The 17,189-nt window shown below is 37.3% G+C and overlaps 1 protein-coding gene across 1 annotated transcript in view; it reads right to left on the bottom strand.

Moving 5' to 3' along the window:
- The window catches only part of CFAP47 (cilia and flagella associated protein 47), a 343,401-nt gene that overhangs the window by 32,039 nt on the left and 294,173 nt on the right, over positions 1-17,189 (bottom strand). The window contains exons 58-60 of the mRNA XM_086608696.1: positions 4,690-4,849; positions 3,951-4,048; positions 429-600 (exon numbers count right to left, since the gene is read on the bottom strand). Coding sequence (XP_086464822.1) covers positions 429-600; positions 3,951-4,048; positions 4,690-4,849 — 430 coding nt within the window. The remainder of the gene's footprint in view (positions 1-428; positions 601-3,950; positions 4,049-4,689; positions 4,850-17,189) is intronic.

Raw genomic sequence — 17,189 nt, 5'->3', positions numbered from 1 at the left:
TTACAAAGCTTTATTGCTTCTTTCAAACAAGGCCTCCTTCTTCAATCCATTTTGCTGCAGATATTGGCCTGCTGGTGGGAATGCATCTTACAAACAGGGACAACCTGCAGATAAGTATTTCCTTGCAATGCTTACACAGCCGTATTTTTGCTAACTTTAGACTCTGTGGAGGCTATTCTCTTTTAAAGTAGAGACGGTATGTGTGCAAGCCTCACATCAAAGACAGATATAGAAAGAAAAGATCAGGTTCAAAGGCGTCTGTAACGGCAGACATACTGGTATACAAATGCCCCATATGTGCAACACGGTAGAAATATGGACTGAGAGAAGGATTTGTCTAGACCTCACCTGTTGTCATGGGAGAGCTATATTTGGTGAAGCATCTACCTCATTTGCAATGTTCCTAAATAGCAGGATATCCAAGCTATTTGTTCTTACCATCAGTGACTTGAATTTCTTCTTGGATGTTGGCTGGCTTATTTGTATTGACCATGGTAGAATTTCTTCCAGCAGGCATAGCATTTGCTTCAGGAACCACACCTGTCAGCTGCACTTCTACTCTTCTTTCTACTCTCTGCCTGGCTCGACAGCGTACCACAGCTACAGAAAAGCAAGAACCCATTATTTGTAAAGCATCAGCATCTTGACTTTAACAAACCAAATAAAAATAAACGTTAAATGTGCTTAAAGAGTGACAGAATTCCAATAAGGACCAAGAGAACTAAAAGCTTTTTCCCATTCCATGGTTTCTGTTGTTCTGTTTAGGCAAAGTAGTAGAAAATACTGCTAAGCAAAAGAAAATCTGTTCCTACAGTTAGTTCACAAAAGCACTTGCAAATTTCTCCCTTTTTTGCAATCATGAAATGCATCTTCATTTCAGTTCATTTGCAAAGAGAAATTATGGTATAGTTTTACATATGCCAACGAGAAAGGAAGATTGAAAGGAAAATAAAGAAATGAAAATTTAAAAGTTAAATGAAAGAATATTAAGCTACTCCTTGGTTTCTTAAGAATACTGTTGTTCAAACTTCAGCTTTTACAGACCTATGCCAAAATAAAAAGCATTCTGACACAAGCTTCTCTTTGAAGCATGACAGAGCTTTTTTCAAATTAGTAAGTGATTTTATTTTACTGTTTCTAAAATGTCTTTTTTCATTACAAGGTAGTTGGGTTTTAGCTTATACATTAGACTTTACAAAGCTTACTTCCACAGTTATTGTTTATGGTTCTTTCAACAATTATTGGCACAGAAAGAGGAGAAAAATCATATGGAAGAACTGAAAGAAAAATATGTTTCCCAAAGAAAATAGTTAGAACTTTCTAGAGTTATAGAAATCATCATGAAAAAGAAGAGCTGATTACATACTTCTCAGTTTCAAGGTCTAAATACTATCTTCATCAAAATTATACCCAATGGTTCTTTAAAAATTAACTCTGAACTTAACATCAAGATTTAATGATAACTAATTTAGAAACATATCTTGGTAAGTAATTCTGTAAAGTGTTTAAAAAAAAGAGCAATGAAACTCTGACTTCTATATCATGTTCATGTATCTTCAACTTTCAGTTCTGGAGCTTGATTCACTACCATTATTTTGGAAAATAGATAATTGTACATCAAGTTTGAGTAATTTCACTTCTTTAATTTTTTTTCCCCCCATTGGTCTTTTCCTGTTCAATAGTGTTTCAGTAATTTCTATAGATCTCTTCTAAGCATTTCCATGAGACTTACTGAAATAGTTAAAACCACATTTTTTTTGAGATGCATAGCCTTATATTTAAGAATAAATTACATTGTTTATATTACATCCGTTTACCGAGCATTTCAGATTCCTGTGTGCATATGTTGTGTCCGCATCACTTTCCATTCTGCAGCTAATCTTACTACCAGAGAAGATCTTACATTTTCTTTTTCCTAAATGACTAAGTAACATTTATGGATAAAAATCAGTTGCCTATGGGATTTGACTGGACAAGTCCCTGAGCAACCTGATCTAATTAGACCTGGCTTTAAGCAGGAGGTTGAATCATATGACCTCCAGTGGTCCCTTCTAAATTATTATATGCTGCTTTGACCCTACAATAATTAAAAAATTCTGGATGATTCTCCATTTGCAATCATTTTTATAAGATAGCCAAGTTGTCATCTACTTAACATGTATTACACGGGTTGTGACCACTGATCATTTTAATTGGTCTCATGAGATACTAAGCCAAGCGATTTCTAGAAGTTTAAGTATATTAAGATGCAAATAAGAATGACACAAAAGATGAACTGCCTAATATACTAGCAAAGCAGCTTTGGTTTTTGACATAACAGCTTGTAGCCTCCAGGCAATTTTAATAAATGTCTGCATTAAAAGAAATGATAATATTATTTCTATCATTATTAAAAACAATTATTTTAAAAACAGAGTAGGTTTCTTGCTAATTACCTGATTTGGATTCTTATCTTACAACAGGGATTTTTAAAAAGTACATTTACAACTGAAACCCACAGACTTTCAAAATCAAGGCAGAAATGGAATCGGTTCCATAAACACACTTAAAAACAGGTATTTTAGTTTTTCAGGTCATATTTCAATGAAAGATCTAATACTTTCTTAGGAAAAAAAAAATAGCCCAATATAACATGGTGAAGGCCAAAAAGAGACATGTATTTAAAATTAATGCAATGCTCCTTGTATGTATTAGAAACATTTACTGAACATAAACTAGTGGATAACTCACTTAGGTATAAATTTTCTACAGTTTAGTTTTCAAAGAAGTATTTAAAATTTAAAATTACTTAAGATTTGACATTACTTAAGTTTCTGATCATATGCATAAGTGATGTCACTTAAGCAATTTATGAATGCTAGTGGTTTCAATTCATGACTTCTATACCTAATGAAAACAACTGCCCAATAAAATGGAGATTTATCTCAAGGTCTGCCAGTGAATTACATAACAGCTTTAAATAACACAACAAACATTCACATTAATATACATAGTTTTAATGCTAATGAGACTCGTTTAAACTGTCATTTTGGGCAACAGTTGATTGCATGATAATATTCTGCTTCATTCCTTAAGGTATTAAAGTGGAAATTAAGGAGATGAAAGCTCTAATTAATACCACATCATTGGTATTTGTCTGAAAGTAAAGGGTCCTTAAGAAAATTAAATTAATGACAGTAAAAATATCTATTTCTGTGGTTTTCCAGAAGTTATTCCTGTACCTTAGTCTATTTAGTGTGGAAAGATATATTCACTCAACAAAAGACAAGATTAAAAGACAAGTTGGTGTAAAATTGTCCCTCATCTACACCTTGAGCTGCCGTTCATGAAGGTTATAGATTTAAAAAGCTGTTCACAATTTCTGTTTCATAATTCTAGGATTATATCACACCTTTAAAAAACAGGTGCTTCAAATCTATAAGTATTTACTATACAAAAATAAGCAACAACAAAAATCAGTCATCTTTTAATGCAAGTTTACTTCTCAGGACCAGGTGGAAAACCAAATGCTATTCACACTACTCTATATTCTATTTTTGTTTAAAGAGTGAAATTTGAGGCTAGAGAGAAACAGCAGACATCTGCTCTAAGATTTTGTGCCCTGTAAACTCTCCAGAATGGTTTTCTGGGTGCACAAGCAGAAATTTATCCTTGCGTCTTTCGTTTTGATTTACCTTCATTTCTCTAACTCAGCATTAAGTGGGACACTGAAGGGCACTGAGATTTTCAACTGCTCCTGGCCTGTTTTATGCACGACACGAACTAAATAATAGATCTAGATTTGCTTTGTAGGTTGGGAAAGGAGATTTTATTTTTAATACGTGATTTTACCTTTTTTGAAGATTTAGCAAAGTACTACGCCAAATTCTCATGATCAAGCAGTTGAGAACACTATCGACTATTTGAATTTTTAAAATTTATTCTTCGAGTTTTTTTCAATAATTACTTACCTGGAACTAATTTCTGCTGTGGTGCTTCAGGTATTCCACGAAGCGGATAAATCCAGAGTATTCCCTGAATTCCTCCATTCTCTGCTAGAGTAACACTGCTTGTAAAAGTTAAGAGTATCATTGCGATAGACTGCTGAGAATTATTTTTTCTCAAAGTAATCTAGACTCAAGAGTTGTTGGAGAGGTACAACTCTATTTTATCATATATTGTAATTCTAAACATATCTAAGAAAAATATGAAATAAAATCCAACCGAATCAGAACAGCAATAATTTATATCCACTTAGTTTAGTGTCTTCAAATACTATTCTGTCAGGACATGAGAACGTTTGGCCTGATCTGGTCTCTCTTATGTCATGTCTACACTGAAAGAAAGTTTACGGAGTTTATGCATTACATAAACATATCCACAGGAGAATCATTATTAGCACAAATATAATGAAAAATTAGAGGCATCTAAGTGGTTTCGTTTGCTCAATATTCGTAAGTACACTGGCAGCTAGTACTTTACATTTTCTTTATTTAAAGTTAGAAAAGGTAGGTATTGAAACAGATAAAAGCCCTACCCTAAATCTTCATACTTTGCAGGGTACATTAAAAGCCTATGTTGGATACCTATTGCTGTCAAAATCAGACTCTTGATTGCCCTTGGGAGCTACACACAAATATCCAAAGGGGAAAATGATGATAGGATTGAGTATCCTCAATCACTTTTTCTCTTCCTATTAAAATAAATTACCTCTTTAAGTCTTTATTTAATTCAGCAGAATTCTCATAAGACCAGTTTTCTCCATTTTCCCTCATTACATGAATTACCACCACAGCCTCATACATTTTCATTGTATCTGGCATGAATAACATTGGGATGTCCAGTTTCTCTTTCGGAGCTAATCGGGTTCCTGTAAGATAGAACAGATCATTACAGTATTTTGAAAAAATTATAAATTATTTATATCATTTTACTCATATATTTCCTTTTTTCTTTTTGATACACTGTTTAACATTTTATCATAGTGTACCGTTCTCCCTGTGATAACAAATTTCATTTTACCCTGCTACAATCAAATCTCATCTTATAGTAGCATTTGTGGCATGGTTTCCTGTAATAAGGTGCTTTTGATTCAATGTCCTGAATAGAGGAGTTCATATAAAATGGTATTTTAGACGTCTACTTATTGATAAAACTGATGTTGTCTTTAATGAAGGTGGTCTGATATATTGCATTCTTAGGGGCGTTTTTCCAATGACTTGCCAGTCTCCCAGCTGTCAGAACATCTACCTCAGGATGTGTTCAGCCACTTCAGAAATAAAGTTATAGAAAAATTACACAAAGTAGAATAAGTAAATCATACAGTCTTTTCATTATCAAGGTCCTTGCTTTGAAAAGAATTCTTGAAATTTGGTGGAATTGACATCTCTGGGTTAGGGTTTCAGCTTTAATTCTGCCTGTAGAAAAACCTCTTAGTTATGAGAAATTGCTTCTACATTGAGCTTTGAATCTATTTTTGTGATAATTTTTCATGCCTGCTACAATGCATACATGCTAATAGAGGTCTACGAGTGTTGGTCCCTGAGAATGACTCAAGTTAGTATGCATGAGACAAACAATCTCCCTGTGATTGCTTCTGCTGATAACCCCAGGCTGCTGTTTGCTCCAAAAATGTCAGCAGGGAAATTTTATCTTATGCTCCAAAAGACACCTTCCTACAGACTAAGTGACTTGAGGGTGAAGAACTCAGTACTGAGAGCTGTAGCAAAGTGGGTGATAAGAAAATTGTAATGCAGTCTTGGGAAGGACAAAATAAAAAAAGAAGTGGATGCATGGAATTTTGGAAATGAAGGTGGACATGTAGGGAGACAGACTAAAATGATGACAGACAGGTTTAACCAGAAGCGAAAAAAAAGGATGAGTAAGCCACAGTAAGGTGGGAGAGAAGGGTTTGAAAGATAGCTGTCCAAAACGCAGAAAAAAGTCAGGACTCCTCATCTGCATCAATCCTCTGCTAGCATTTAATTATGAAGCCTACTGGACATTAAAATTTCTATTGCTACCTCACTATCTGTTGTTGCTATCATTTATTCCTGCAACACAAACAGCAACCTTGAACAAAGACATCCAAAGTAGCTTGGATAGACTAGCATCATATTCAAAGTAATAAATTGCCCTGTCCAGGCTGATTACCTTTATGAAGAATTATCTTGTACTGTTATTCAGATACTTCCTACAGTATGTAATCCCACTGGAGTCAGTATGATTCTGTAGCTATAAAGCTTTTAACTAGAAACACTCTTAAATTAAACTAACTAAATTAGGATTGGAAAATTAATCTTAAATTAGGAAGGCTGGGATTAGTCACAGACAAACCACTCTGCCTGCAGGATTTCTGCCTCTTTCCATAGCAATGCCTCAAGACCTCAGATATAGACCACTGCCTCACGTTACTATGCATTCTACAAACAGTACAGGATTCTTACCTAAATGTATCTGGATTTCTGTATGTATAAGTTTTATCATGTAGTAGTTATGGAAATTAACCAGCTGCTTTACACTCATACTTGCTTAATTTTTGTGTATCTGTAGAAGTTCATCATGGCATGAGCAATTTGTCTTTGGAGTAATTACTTGAAAAGTCTTGCATCTTGAAATAGCTTAAAAATATCTGCATTAAAAATGCTAATATCTAGATGAAAAAATAAACCATTTTTCTTCTCTTTTTTCTTTTAATAAAGATTTAAGATTTTTTTTTGTTAGATCTTAATCTCCCTAGTTGAAGCATTATCTACCAAGTACATACCCAAGATTTAAAAGATATACAATATATATGTATACATATTGTTGGCAATAATATGTTCAAAGGGTTTTTTGAAAACCTTTAAAAATTAGCAACTAATATTTCATCTAGTATCTGAAATAACTAAGCTGACCACAAGCATTGTTGTCATGCTTCTGGAAACATCTCAACTGGGATTCACACCTCTAGAACAGAAGTCAACTACAGCACTGATGCACTATTCTCCTTCTGTGAGAGAAGAGGCAGCTCTCTACTGTGATTTGCTCACTTCGGGCCTCTTCTGGCATAGTGAAGGCAGAAGGCTGTAATATCTATAAATCAGAATTTTATTCTTCAGGATATAATTAGAATTAGATTGCTTTGAATCCAAATACATGCATACCAAAATAATGTAAACAAGAACAGTACGTAAACACTTTGCAACACCATTATGGCACATTCAAACACAACATACAGACATTTTAATTAAGTTTGTGAGCAATGTGACCACCAAAGGGGCAAAGACATATGAAGTTGCATGTAGGAGGTATCCAGGTAACAGAAGTTGCAAGATGAGGTACAAAGTGAGCAGAAGGGACTGCAAATAGGCAGAACATCCTGCTGAATACACAAGATGGATGATTGACAAAACCAAAACAAACAGCATGGGGAGCTGTTGAGATTGCCCTTTGGAGGAGGAGGGAGCAAGAAAAAAAAGGAGGGAGCAAGAAGCATAAAGCACTGGTGATGACCAAGGAAAGATTGATAATAAAGCTGACAGGACCACTTTAGTTCCAACTTCTCCCATGAAAGTGTTCTCTTTCAAGCCTCATCACTTTGACCTCCATGACAGATAAACATCAAGGACTCAAGTAATCAATGTTAGCTCTATGGCATCAGCTTCATGGAATTGTATACTTTTTGCTAATTTAGCACATGATTGTTAAGGAATAACAGTCTAATACATGTAGTAAGAGTGATTAACAGTGTGAGAAACACTTGTTAGTATGATGTTTGTTGTTAATAAATTTAACATTTTGTTTTAAAGTTTAAAAAAGGCCTAATTTTTTAGCGCTCTAAGCATTCCCATCACAGAGATCTCTAATTCCTTAGCAGTATGTTTCTATAAGTATATATATAACTGCATACACATGGCACGTGTCTGTGTATTTACATAGAGAGAGATCACTGTATACAGTTATGCACATACACAAACGTGCACATATATATCTATTATACTGCAACACTGGGCAAGTCTATCTGTGGTTCGTAGTCATTTCCTTCTTGGGTATTTTCTCTCTTTTGTCCTTCTAGGTCCTTGTGGCTGGCTGCTCCTCATGTTGCTGAAAGGCTGTGCAGGACAGAGGACCATCTCCCCTCAGAAGTGCAAAAGCAGCTTTAGCTCTCCACAAACCACTTCGTGTGCTTTAAAAACATTCCCTCTGCCTTTTCCCAGAAGCGTAGGAAAACATCACCCCAGCTTTTTCATCAGTACTCAGCAGACAATAATATGTATGTGGGTAATTTGAGTATAAATCAGCATGATCGATCAAGTTTCTCCTATTTGTCTGTGGACCTCATGTATTCTGCTGGGAATACCAAGAAAGTATTCCCTCTCTATGGCCTCTACAGTGATGCCCATACACTGCAAATAACAAATTGCTGCTACCTCAGCATCTTACTGATTGCAAAATATCCAAGTAGCTGTTCAAGCTAAATTTTGGTCCCTAGTGTTTTACCAGAATAATATACTCTGGTGATTTGCAACTTCAAAAAAAACCAAAATAAAACCCAAACAGAAAACAAACAAACAAATCTTTCCAGAAGTTTTTATTTAGAACAGAGTTTTACTAATTTTGATTGCAACTCTTTTAACATGGCAAATAGAACAGATTGTAAACTAATACCTAGCTACACTATAATACACTGGTTACTAATATGCATTGCATAATCTGTTTGAATTGTAGCTTAATTACACCTGTTACAGGACATAGTGGCTTAGTTTTTAAAATAAATTTTAATACAGAACCCATATGATACCATTCTGGGTCATTCTGGCAGAAAATTGGTTATTAAAGATCATGAAGAGACAAATTTTATAATATAACTGTTGAAACAGAATGAGTTCATATTTTTAATAAAAAAATCTTAGTAGAAGCTGTTCATAATGACAGTAATTTTTATATTACTGGGCTTGCCTGCAGCTGTCAACTAACCAACTGATCATTAACTGCTAGTACAGATTTATTTCCTTATGATTTTGTCTGGTTAATAAGATAGATGGAATAGGCCTAATTGCAAAAATGACACATGGCTCCACGCTTCTCTTTTTCTATTTCCCATTTACAGAATGTGAGCCAGCAACTGCTGGCACAGCAGACAATAATATCTATGTGGACAACTTTAATACAAATCAGCATTACCAACCAAGTTGCTCTTATCTGCCTGTAGACCTCAAGTACTGTACTAGGATACCAAGAACCAATCCCAATGACTGATCCTTTATCTTCATGTAAGCATACTGCAATGGGTATTCACAAATTCTTCATAAGAAATTCATAGCAAAGCTCTTTTCAGAATAAAGTTGCATCACATTTGGTAAAAAGCATTGGGCCAGATTTTGTTAACACTCTACTTCCATTTCACTGTCTTCCAGGCCATTAGGAAACAGTGATAGTTAGCAGAGTAAGCTCAGCTGACCCTTTAAGACACTGAAGCCAACTGATTCTAACAAACGGCTGCAATTAGAGTCAACTGCCTTAGAGAGAAGCATGTGGAGATCTGTGTCCTGCCTTATTTCTCTTTTAGACAACCTGTTTTTAAGCCTTGTCTTGCCTCCAAAGGCTGGTGGAGAGCACCGATTCTGTAAAAGATTCCTTGGGCACTGCATCTTTTGACACTTGAGCCCAGAACTCAGAATCAAATTAAATCATTAAATCAAAATTAGTATATCTCAAATTCCCTGCTTCACTTCTATGGGGCACTGCACTGTGGTTGAGTTCTGCGTAATTTCTGTGCCATCCCTAGAAAACTGAGAGAGCTAAAATTGCTTAAAGTGATGAAGCAGTGGATCCCCACAGCTGGGATTTTATTTGGAAGGAATAGAGATGGGTAATAATGCATTTTTTGCCTCTACAGTAGCTTAGGAAAATGTTTTAGAGCCAGCATCCCAGGCAGTGTCACACTGATAAAACTGTGATGGCCATGAGCAAAATATCCTGCAATATCTTTGAAAAAAATCATCATCCTCTCATCCAACTTTATCTTAAAGCCATGTATTTTTCATATAAGTAAGGTACTTTGATGGCAGGTTTTCTAGATGTTGAAAGGACTCTCTCCTTGGTGTGTTGCTATTAAGTCTGTAGCATCTTAGAGTGCCTCCCATTGATTGTAACCAGAACAGCTCTCAGTTCAGATTCCTCTAATTGAAAACGAGAGATGAGGCTTACCTAACCATGTCTTGTTCAAGTCTAATGGGGAATATTTTAAGAGTGGTCTCTTTTGTTTGTTTGTTTGTTTTTTTTTCTCTTGATAGTTTCTCCATTAAAATTATGAAGGTGGACAAGTCCATGGGACCAGAGAAGGTGCATCTGCAGGTCCTGAGGGAACTGGCAGATGAAGTTGCTAAGCCACTATCCATCATATTTCAGAAGTCGTGGCAATCTGGTGAAGTTCCCAATGACTGGAAGAGGGGAAACATAGCCCCCATCTTTAAAAAGGGGAAAAAAGAAGACCCAGGGAATTACAGGCCAGTCAGTCTCACCTCTGTGCCCGGCAAGATCATGCAGCAGATACTCCTGGCGACTATGCTAAGGCACATAGAAAATAAGGAGGTGATTGGTGACAGCTAACATGGCTTCACTAAGGGCAAATCCTGCCTGACTAATTTGGTGGCCTTCTATGATGAGGTTACAGCATTGATGGATAGGGGAAGAGCAACTGACATCATCTACCTGGACTTATCCAAAGCATTTGATACCGTCCCACACGACATCCTTGTCTCTAAACTGGAAAGACATGGTTTTGATGGATGAACCACTCGGTGGATAAGGAATTGGCTGAATGGTCGCACTCAAAGAGTTGTGGTCAACGGTTCAATGTCCACGTGGAGGCCTGTGACGAGTGGTGTTCCTCAGGGGTCAGTACTGGGGCCAGTGCTATTTAACATCTTTGTTGGAGACATGGACAGTGGGATTGAGTGCACCCTCAGCAAGTTGGCAGATGACATTAAGTTGTGTGGTGTTGTGGACATGCTAGAGGGAAGGGATGCCATCCAGAGGGACCTTGACAGGCTGGAGAGGTGGGCCTGTGAGAACCTCATGAAGTTCAACAAGGCCAAGTGCAAGGTCCTGCACATGGGTCGGGGCAATCCCAAGAACAAGTACAGGCTGGGCGGAGAATGGATTGAGAGCAGCCCTGAGGAAAAGGACTTGGGAGTGCTGGTGGATGAGAAGCTCAACATGAGCCAGCAATGTGCACTGGAAGCCCAGAAAGCCAATCGTATCCTGGGCTGTATCAAAAGAAGTGTGGCCAGCAGGTCGAGGGAAGTGATTCTGCCCCTCTACTCGGCTCTCGTGAGACCCCACCTGGAATACTGCATTCAGCTCTGGAGTCCCCAACACAAGAAGGACATGGAGCTACTGGGGCGGGTCCAGAGGAGGGCCACAAAGATGATCTGAGAGCTGGAGCACCTCTGCTATGAAGACAGGCTGAGAGAGTTGGGGCTGTTCAGTCTGGAGAAGAGAAGGCTCCGGGGTTGATCTTATAGCAGCTTTCCAGTACTTAAAGGGGGCCTACAGGAAAGCTGGAGAGGGACTTTTTACAAGGGCGTGGAGTGATAGGACAAGGGGCAATGGATTTAAACTGAAAGAGGGGAGATTTCGATTAGATATAAGGAAGAAATTTTTTACATTGAGGGTGGTGAGGTACTGGAACAGGTTGCCCAGAGAAGCTGTGGCTGCCCCATCCCTGGAAGTGTTCAAGGCCAGGTTGGATGAGGCTTTGGGCAACCTGGTGTAGTGGACGATTTCCCTGCCCATGGCAGGGGGGTTGGAACTAGATGATCTTTAAGGTCCCTTCCAACCCTAACCATTCTAAGATTCTATGATTCTATGATTATTGGTACAGAATCCTTTCAGTTAAAACCACAGATAGCTCTGCTAAAATTACTACTGGCCATGTAAATGTCAACCCAATATAATCAGATCTGTTTTCTACCATTATCCTCAGAATCTGGAAAGGGTAATCTCCAAAATATTCACAGACAACAGCTTCTCCTGGGGAAGGATTGGTAATTATTTCTCAAGGAACTCATCCAGAAAAGGAGGACTGATGTCACGCAGTTAAGAGTGAGATAATGCTAGCACTCCAGTAAGTATATGAAATGCATAATAAAAGTCAGGCCTAGGTATTCTTCATTTATTTTCACCTGCTAAAAGAGATAAAAGCCTGGCTCACATATGAAGACTAAGATTTTTTTATGGTAGCTCTTCCAAAAGTGCTTCAGAGCTAAATTCGAAGAGTTTAATAAAGTTTAGACAGCATTTCTGCCTCAACTGTTATTAAGGGTGGGTTCATTTTTGTTTGCACAATCATCTTTTTTTTTTTAATGCCTCAATGAGTTTTAGTCCCTTTCAGTAAAACATGATCACAATCCCCTGCTAAGGATTCTCATTAATGAACTGTGAGAATGCAGCAGTCTGTGTCAGTTTTGCTACATCAGTATTATAATTAGTCAGTTTTAATGAGTAAACACAAACAAAATTTTCCGATCGACAGCCATCAAACAACAGTCAACAGTCTTCATCTGTGAAGATATTCAAAACCTAACTGGATATGGTCCTGGACAACCTGCTTTAGATGACCCTGTTGAGGAAGGGAGAGTTCGAATAAGATCATCTCAAGTGGTTCCTTACCACCTAAACAAATCTGTGGTTCCACAATTCTGTGATGGTGGTAGATCACTGTTCTCTGTCTTGCTTCTGCTTTTAAGAATACATGTAATACATTCTTGTTTTCTAAGGCAGATGTAGACACTTATCTCAGTGAACTGCAGGTGGTTTGAAGAACAGTGCAACCCCTAAAAAGGGATAGGAAGAAGGCAGAATAAGAAGCCACTCTGGCTTTTGGGTGCACTTAAAAGCAAAGAAGCAGCACATCAGCTATGGAAAGGAAGCCAGATACTCATTGAGGACTACAAGAACCTTGCCAGGGCATGCAGAAATGCAGTCAGGAAGGCTAAGGCTCAGCTAGAACTGAAATTGGCCAAAATTATCAAGAACATCAAGAGAAGATTCTTCATATATGTGAGTAGTAAGCAGAAGCACAGGGAAGACAGTCCCTTTGTTAAACAGGGCAAGGAAACTAGTTACATATAATGTTGACAAGGCAGAGGTTCTCACCAAGTTTGCTGATGACACTAAACTGATGAGGTGGACATATCAGAAGGGAAAGACAAGTTACAGAGACAGCCTGAAAAAGAAGGCTAGCAAGAAACACATGAACTTCAACAAAGACAAGTGCAAGGTACTGTGCCTGGGATGACATAACCAAAAAGCCCAGTACAGACTATGATCTGCGTGGCTGGGGACGCCACCTAGGCATCCTGGTGGACAATGAGCTGAACATGTCAGCAGTGCTCCGCTGCAGAAAAAAAAGGCAAATTGGGCCATGGGCTGCATCTGCAGAGGCACTTCTAGTAGAGATGGAGATGTGATCATCCCACTCTATTCAGCACTGTTCAGGCTGCATCTGGAGTACTGTGTCCAGTTCTGGTCCCCACAATTCAAAAAAGATGTGGACAGACTGGAGAGGGTCCAAAGGAGGACTGCAAAGATGATGAAAGCACTGGACAATTTGCCCTATGAGGAAAGACTGAAGGAGTTAGATCTTTGCACCCTGGGGAAGGGAAGGCTCAGAGGGGACCTTAACACAGTTTTCCAGTACTTAAAGGGCATCTACTAAGAGAATGGAGGCTCTCTCTTCACAAGGAGCCATACGGAATGGACAAGGGCAACAGGTACAAGTTGCACAAGGAGAAGTTTCTTCTTAACATAAGAAAGAAAATTTTTACAGTGAGAACAATCAATGACTGGAATGACCTCATGAGGGATGTGGCGGAGTCCCCATCACCAGAGGTTTTCAAGACAAAACTGGACAGGGTGCTAGATAATCTCATCTAGGCTTCCTTTCCCAAGAAACTGAGCTGTTCTACAGTTCTATGGTATTTATACAAAAAAGTAGTCAAAGATGAATGACTTACATCTCTGAGGAAGATATGAAACAAACTTTACCATCTCAAGACAAATATTTGAAGGGCGTATGTATTACTAAAATGTCAGTTAGTCATGTGTCTTTAACCATAAATCAGTGAAGTTATGAATGTTTTTTTCTGTATCTGAAATTAATCAGGAAGATAATTGGTTACTCAGTCTGTCATGTCCTCTCAGACATAAAGAGCCAAATTGATAACCAAAGTATAAGTTGATCTAAGTTATGGTTTCTCAGGGCACATATGTTATGCTAAACCCCCTATTTGCATCCTCTCTGGGACAAAGAAAATGGAATGTAATGCACTTCAAGTTAGTTCAACTTATATACAATAAGGTAAGTAAAAGAGCTAATACAATAAGTATGTAAAATGCTAATGGTTAAATTAATCTCATCCTGCTATTTAATGTTTACATCACCATTTTCCTTCCCTCAGTACAGTTTAATTAGGTAGGTGGAATGCAAGAGAGATTCCTCTCACAGATGGTCTACGATGATTGTATTTCTAGGAGTCTTTGCTTCCTGAATTATGGATTCTTCCACCAAAAGTTAGAGTTGTCCTTTCCTCTGCCTCTGAAAGCTTCACAGAATCATGGAATGGTTGAAGTTGGAAGCGACCCTCTGGTACATATGTGGCCCGACTCCACTGTTCAAGCAGAGTCACCTAGAGCTGGTTGCCAAGGACCATGTCCAAGAAGGCTTTTAAATATCTCTGAGGATGGAGACTCCACAAACTCTCTGTGCAACCTGTTCCAGTGCTCAGTCACCCTCGCAGTACAAAAAGTATTTACTTATGCTCAGACAGAAGTTCCTGTGTTTCAGTTTGTGCCCATTGCCTTTGGTCCTGTCACTGAGCACCACTGAAAAGAGCCTGGCTCCGTCCTTTTTGCACCCTCCCTTCAGATATTTCTATACATTAATAAGATCCCTCCTGAGTTACTGAGCTCCTTAGTTGACAAAGTTAAGTCATGAATATGCAATCCAAGTGCTAATAAACAATTTCACAAATGACTGGTTAAAGCTTGAGAAGTTGCTTTAAGAAATAAATGGCACAAATAAAAGAATGAATGTTTGAGTCTTTAACTGAAAAGCTTCACACCATCACTATCATAAACACACAATAAAATATATTAGATACAGCATGATTATAAGACTTGTTTGCCATTTTATGAATCTTGTGTTAATACAATTTTGTATACTTCTGGCAGAGACTTTCTGGCTGATTTCATTAAGAGATTTAATTCAGAAGAATTTATTTCTGGTACAAAATAACGGATACAAGCTAAATATTTGCTATTTAGATTAAAATAAATGGATTGAGAACAGAGCTCAGTAATTAAATATGTTGTTTCATTTAATGCAATTTATTTTGTTTTTAAACGAAGCATGTCTAAAAGGCCAAGTAGAAAGTTTCCTTTTCATTTATAAAATTATCCTTCTCTAACTAATAGCCTATAGTGCAGTTGAAGCCATAACCAAAATCATTGCTTTGACAGAAATAACTATTACATTAATTTACTGTTGAAGTGCAGTAACAACTAAGCTTACATGGGTTGGGCATACTGAGGGAAAAAGTGTTTTTCAGTACAGTAATTCATCTCTATGGTTATAACTAAAACATGAAAAATTACACTTAAGATCTTTGCGAGAAAACTTTAAAAAATACACTTAACAGATCATAAAGATCACAGTCCCTTATTGAGGATATATAGACAATTTTTTTTAACCCCAGTATAAGATCATTGCTTAATATATTTCAGAACGTCTCCATCACTTCTATATCACATCTGATTATCAAATTATGTGTAAGAATGTTCTCCAGTAATTACATAACCTCCTAAACTGGTTTATCACAGAACATCCCTCTTATCTCAGAAACTCTGGTACCTGCAACTTTGACTTTGGGTAGGTGTTACAGACCTGTTAAATCTTAAAAAAAACACCTGACATTCGTATACATGCCACATTCAAATATATTTTCCATCTCTGCTGTTGCCTTATGCATTTGACTTGGCAGCAGAGAATATCTTTGCAATTTCCCTTCAGAGGTGCTGTGATGATGGACTTTGGGTTCACTTTACAGAAATCCAGTCAGCAAGTACATTAGAAAAGACACAGCTGAACAGCAGGAGATGAGAACAAAAAGAAAGCAAGGTTGAACAGAAGTACAGAATAACACATAAGACACAGGTCAGAAAAGGAAAATGATTGTAAAGACAGGGAATAGTGCGCAATAGGACTGGAAAAAAACAAACAAACAAAACACTTGAAGGACCAGAAAAAGGGTAACCGGCACAGACAGTAACTTGCAAAATGATGCTATGGCAAGAGAGCAGAATGAGTGGAGGAGGCCAGACTGCATTATACGGATGTCACATGGCAGAGGGAATGCCAAATGGATAAGAGTACAGAGTGAAGAATAACCAGGAATGAGAGTAGTAAAAGTTTTCTAATTATCCTATGGTCCTTTTTCTAAAACTTTATGGCAGACTGGCAGTTTCTCTTGCTTTTTCCTTCCAAACCTTTTCTTTTCCATCCAATAATATGACAGACAGTAGATCTATCCCATCTTCCTTTGACCATTTTATACATTTGAAAATTGTTTATCATCGTATTTGCCTGATGATAACTTTGTTGATAAAATTTTGCGAGATCATCTAAAATCTAAAAGTCTGCAGCACAGTAATGTCCTAGATCCAATGTCACAGAAAGCAGGAAGCATACTACAAAGTCAAAGGAAAAAATGTAAAATCTCTTCTGCATTAGCATGGTAAAAGACACATCAATATATCTTTTCTCTGACTGATTCTATTTGTGACACATTTAAAAACAGACAATAGACTCAGTTACATTAGGTCAATTGGCCCTTCTTAAACTAAATTTTCATTTTATTTCTGCACACATTTAAATATAATCTTGATGTTCTCAAGAGAGATTAATTGATAAATAATGATACAGAAGAAAGACTGGAAACACAGTGTGGATGGAGAGGGATTGCCAAGGTGAGTGGAGGAATAGATACTCATATTTTTTAGAAACAGGATCTTACATGTTCTGCCCTATTGTGATAATGGGGAAACAGTGTCCCACTCAACTTCTCCCTGCCTCTATTACAGTGAATTAACTCTGTTCCGTATATAACAAAACAGTCTACCAGCACTTAGTAACCTGCCAAAAATCTTAACAAAAACTTAAAAAT

The sequence above is a fragment of the Tauraco erythrolophus genome, chromosome 1, assembly GCF_009769465.1.
Source record: "Tauraco erythrolophus isolate bTauEry1 chromosome 1, bTauEry1.pri, whole genome shotgun sequence".
Taxonomy (NCBI): domain Eukaryota; kingdom Metazoa; phylum Chordata; class Aves; order Musophagiformes; family Musophagidae; genus Tauraco; species Tauraco erythrolophus.
Note: the sequence above shows the minus strand (reverse complement) of the source record. Positions and strands in the feature narration are given on the sequence as shown.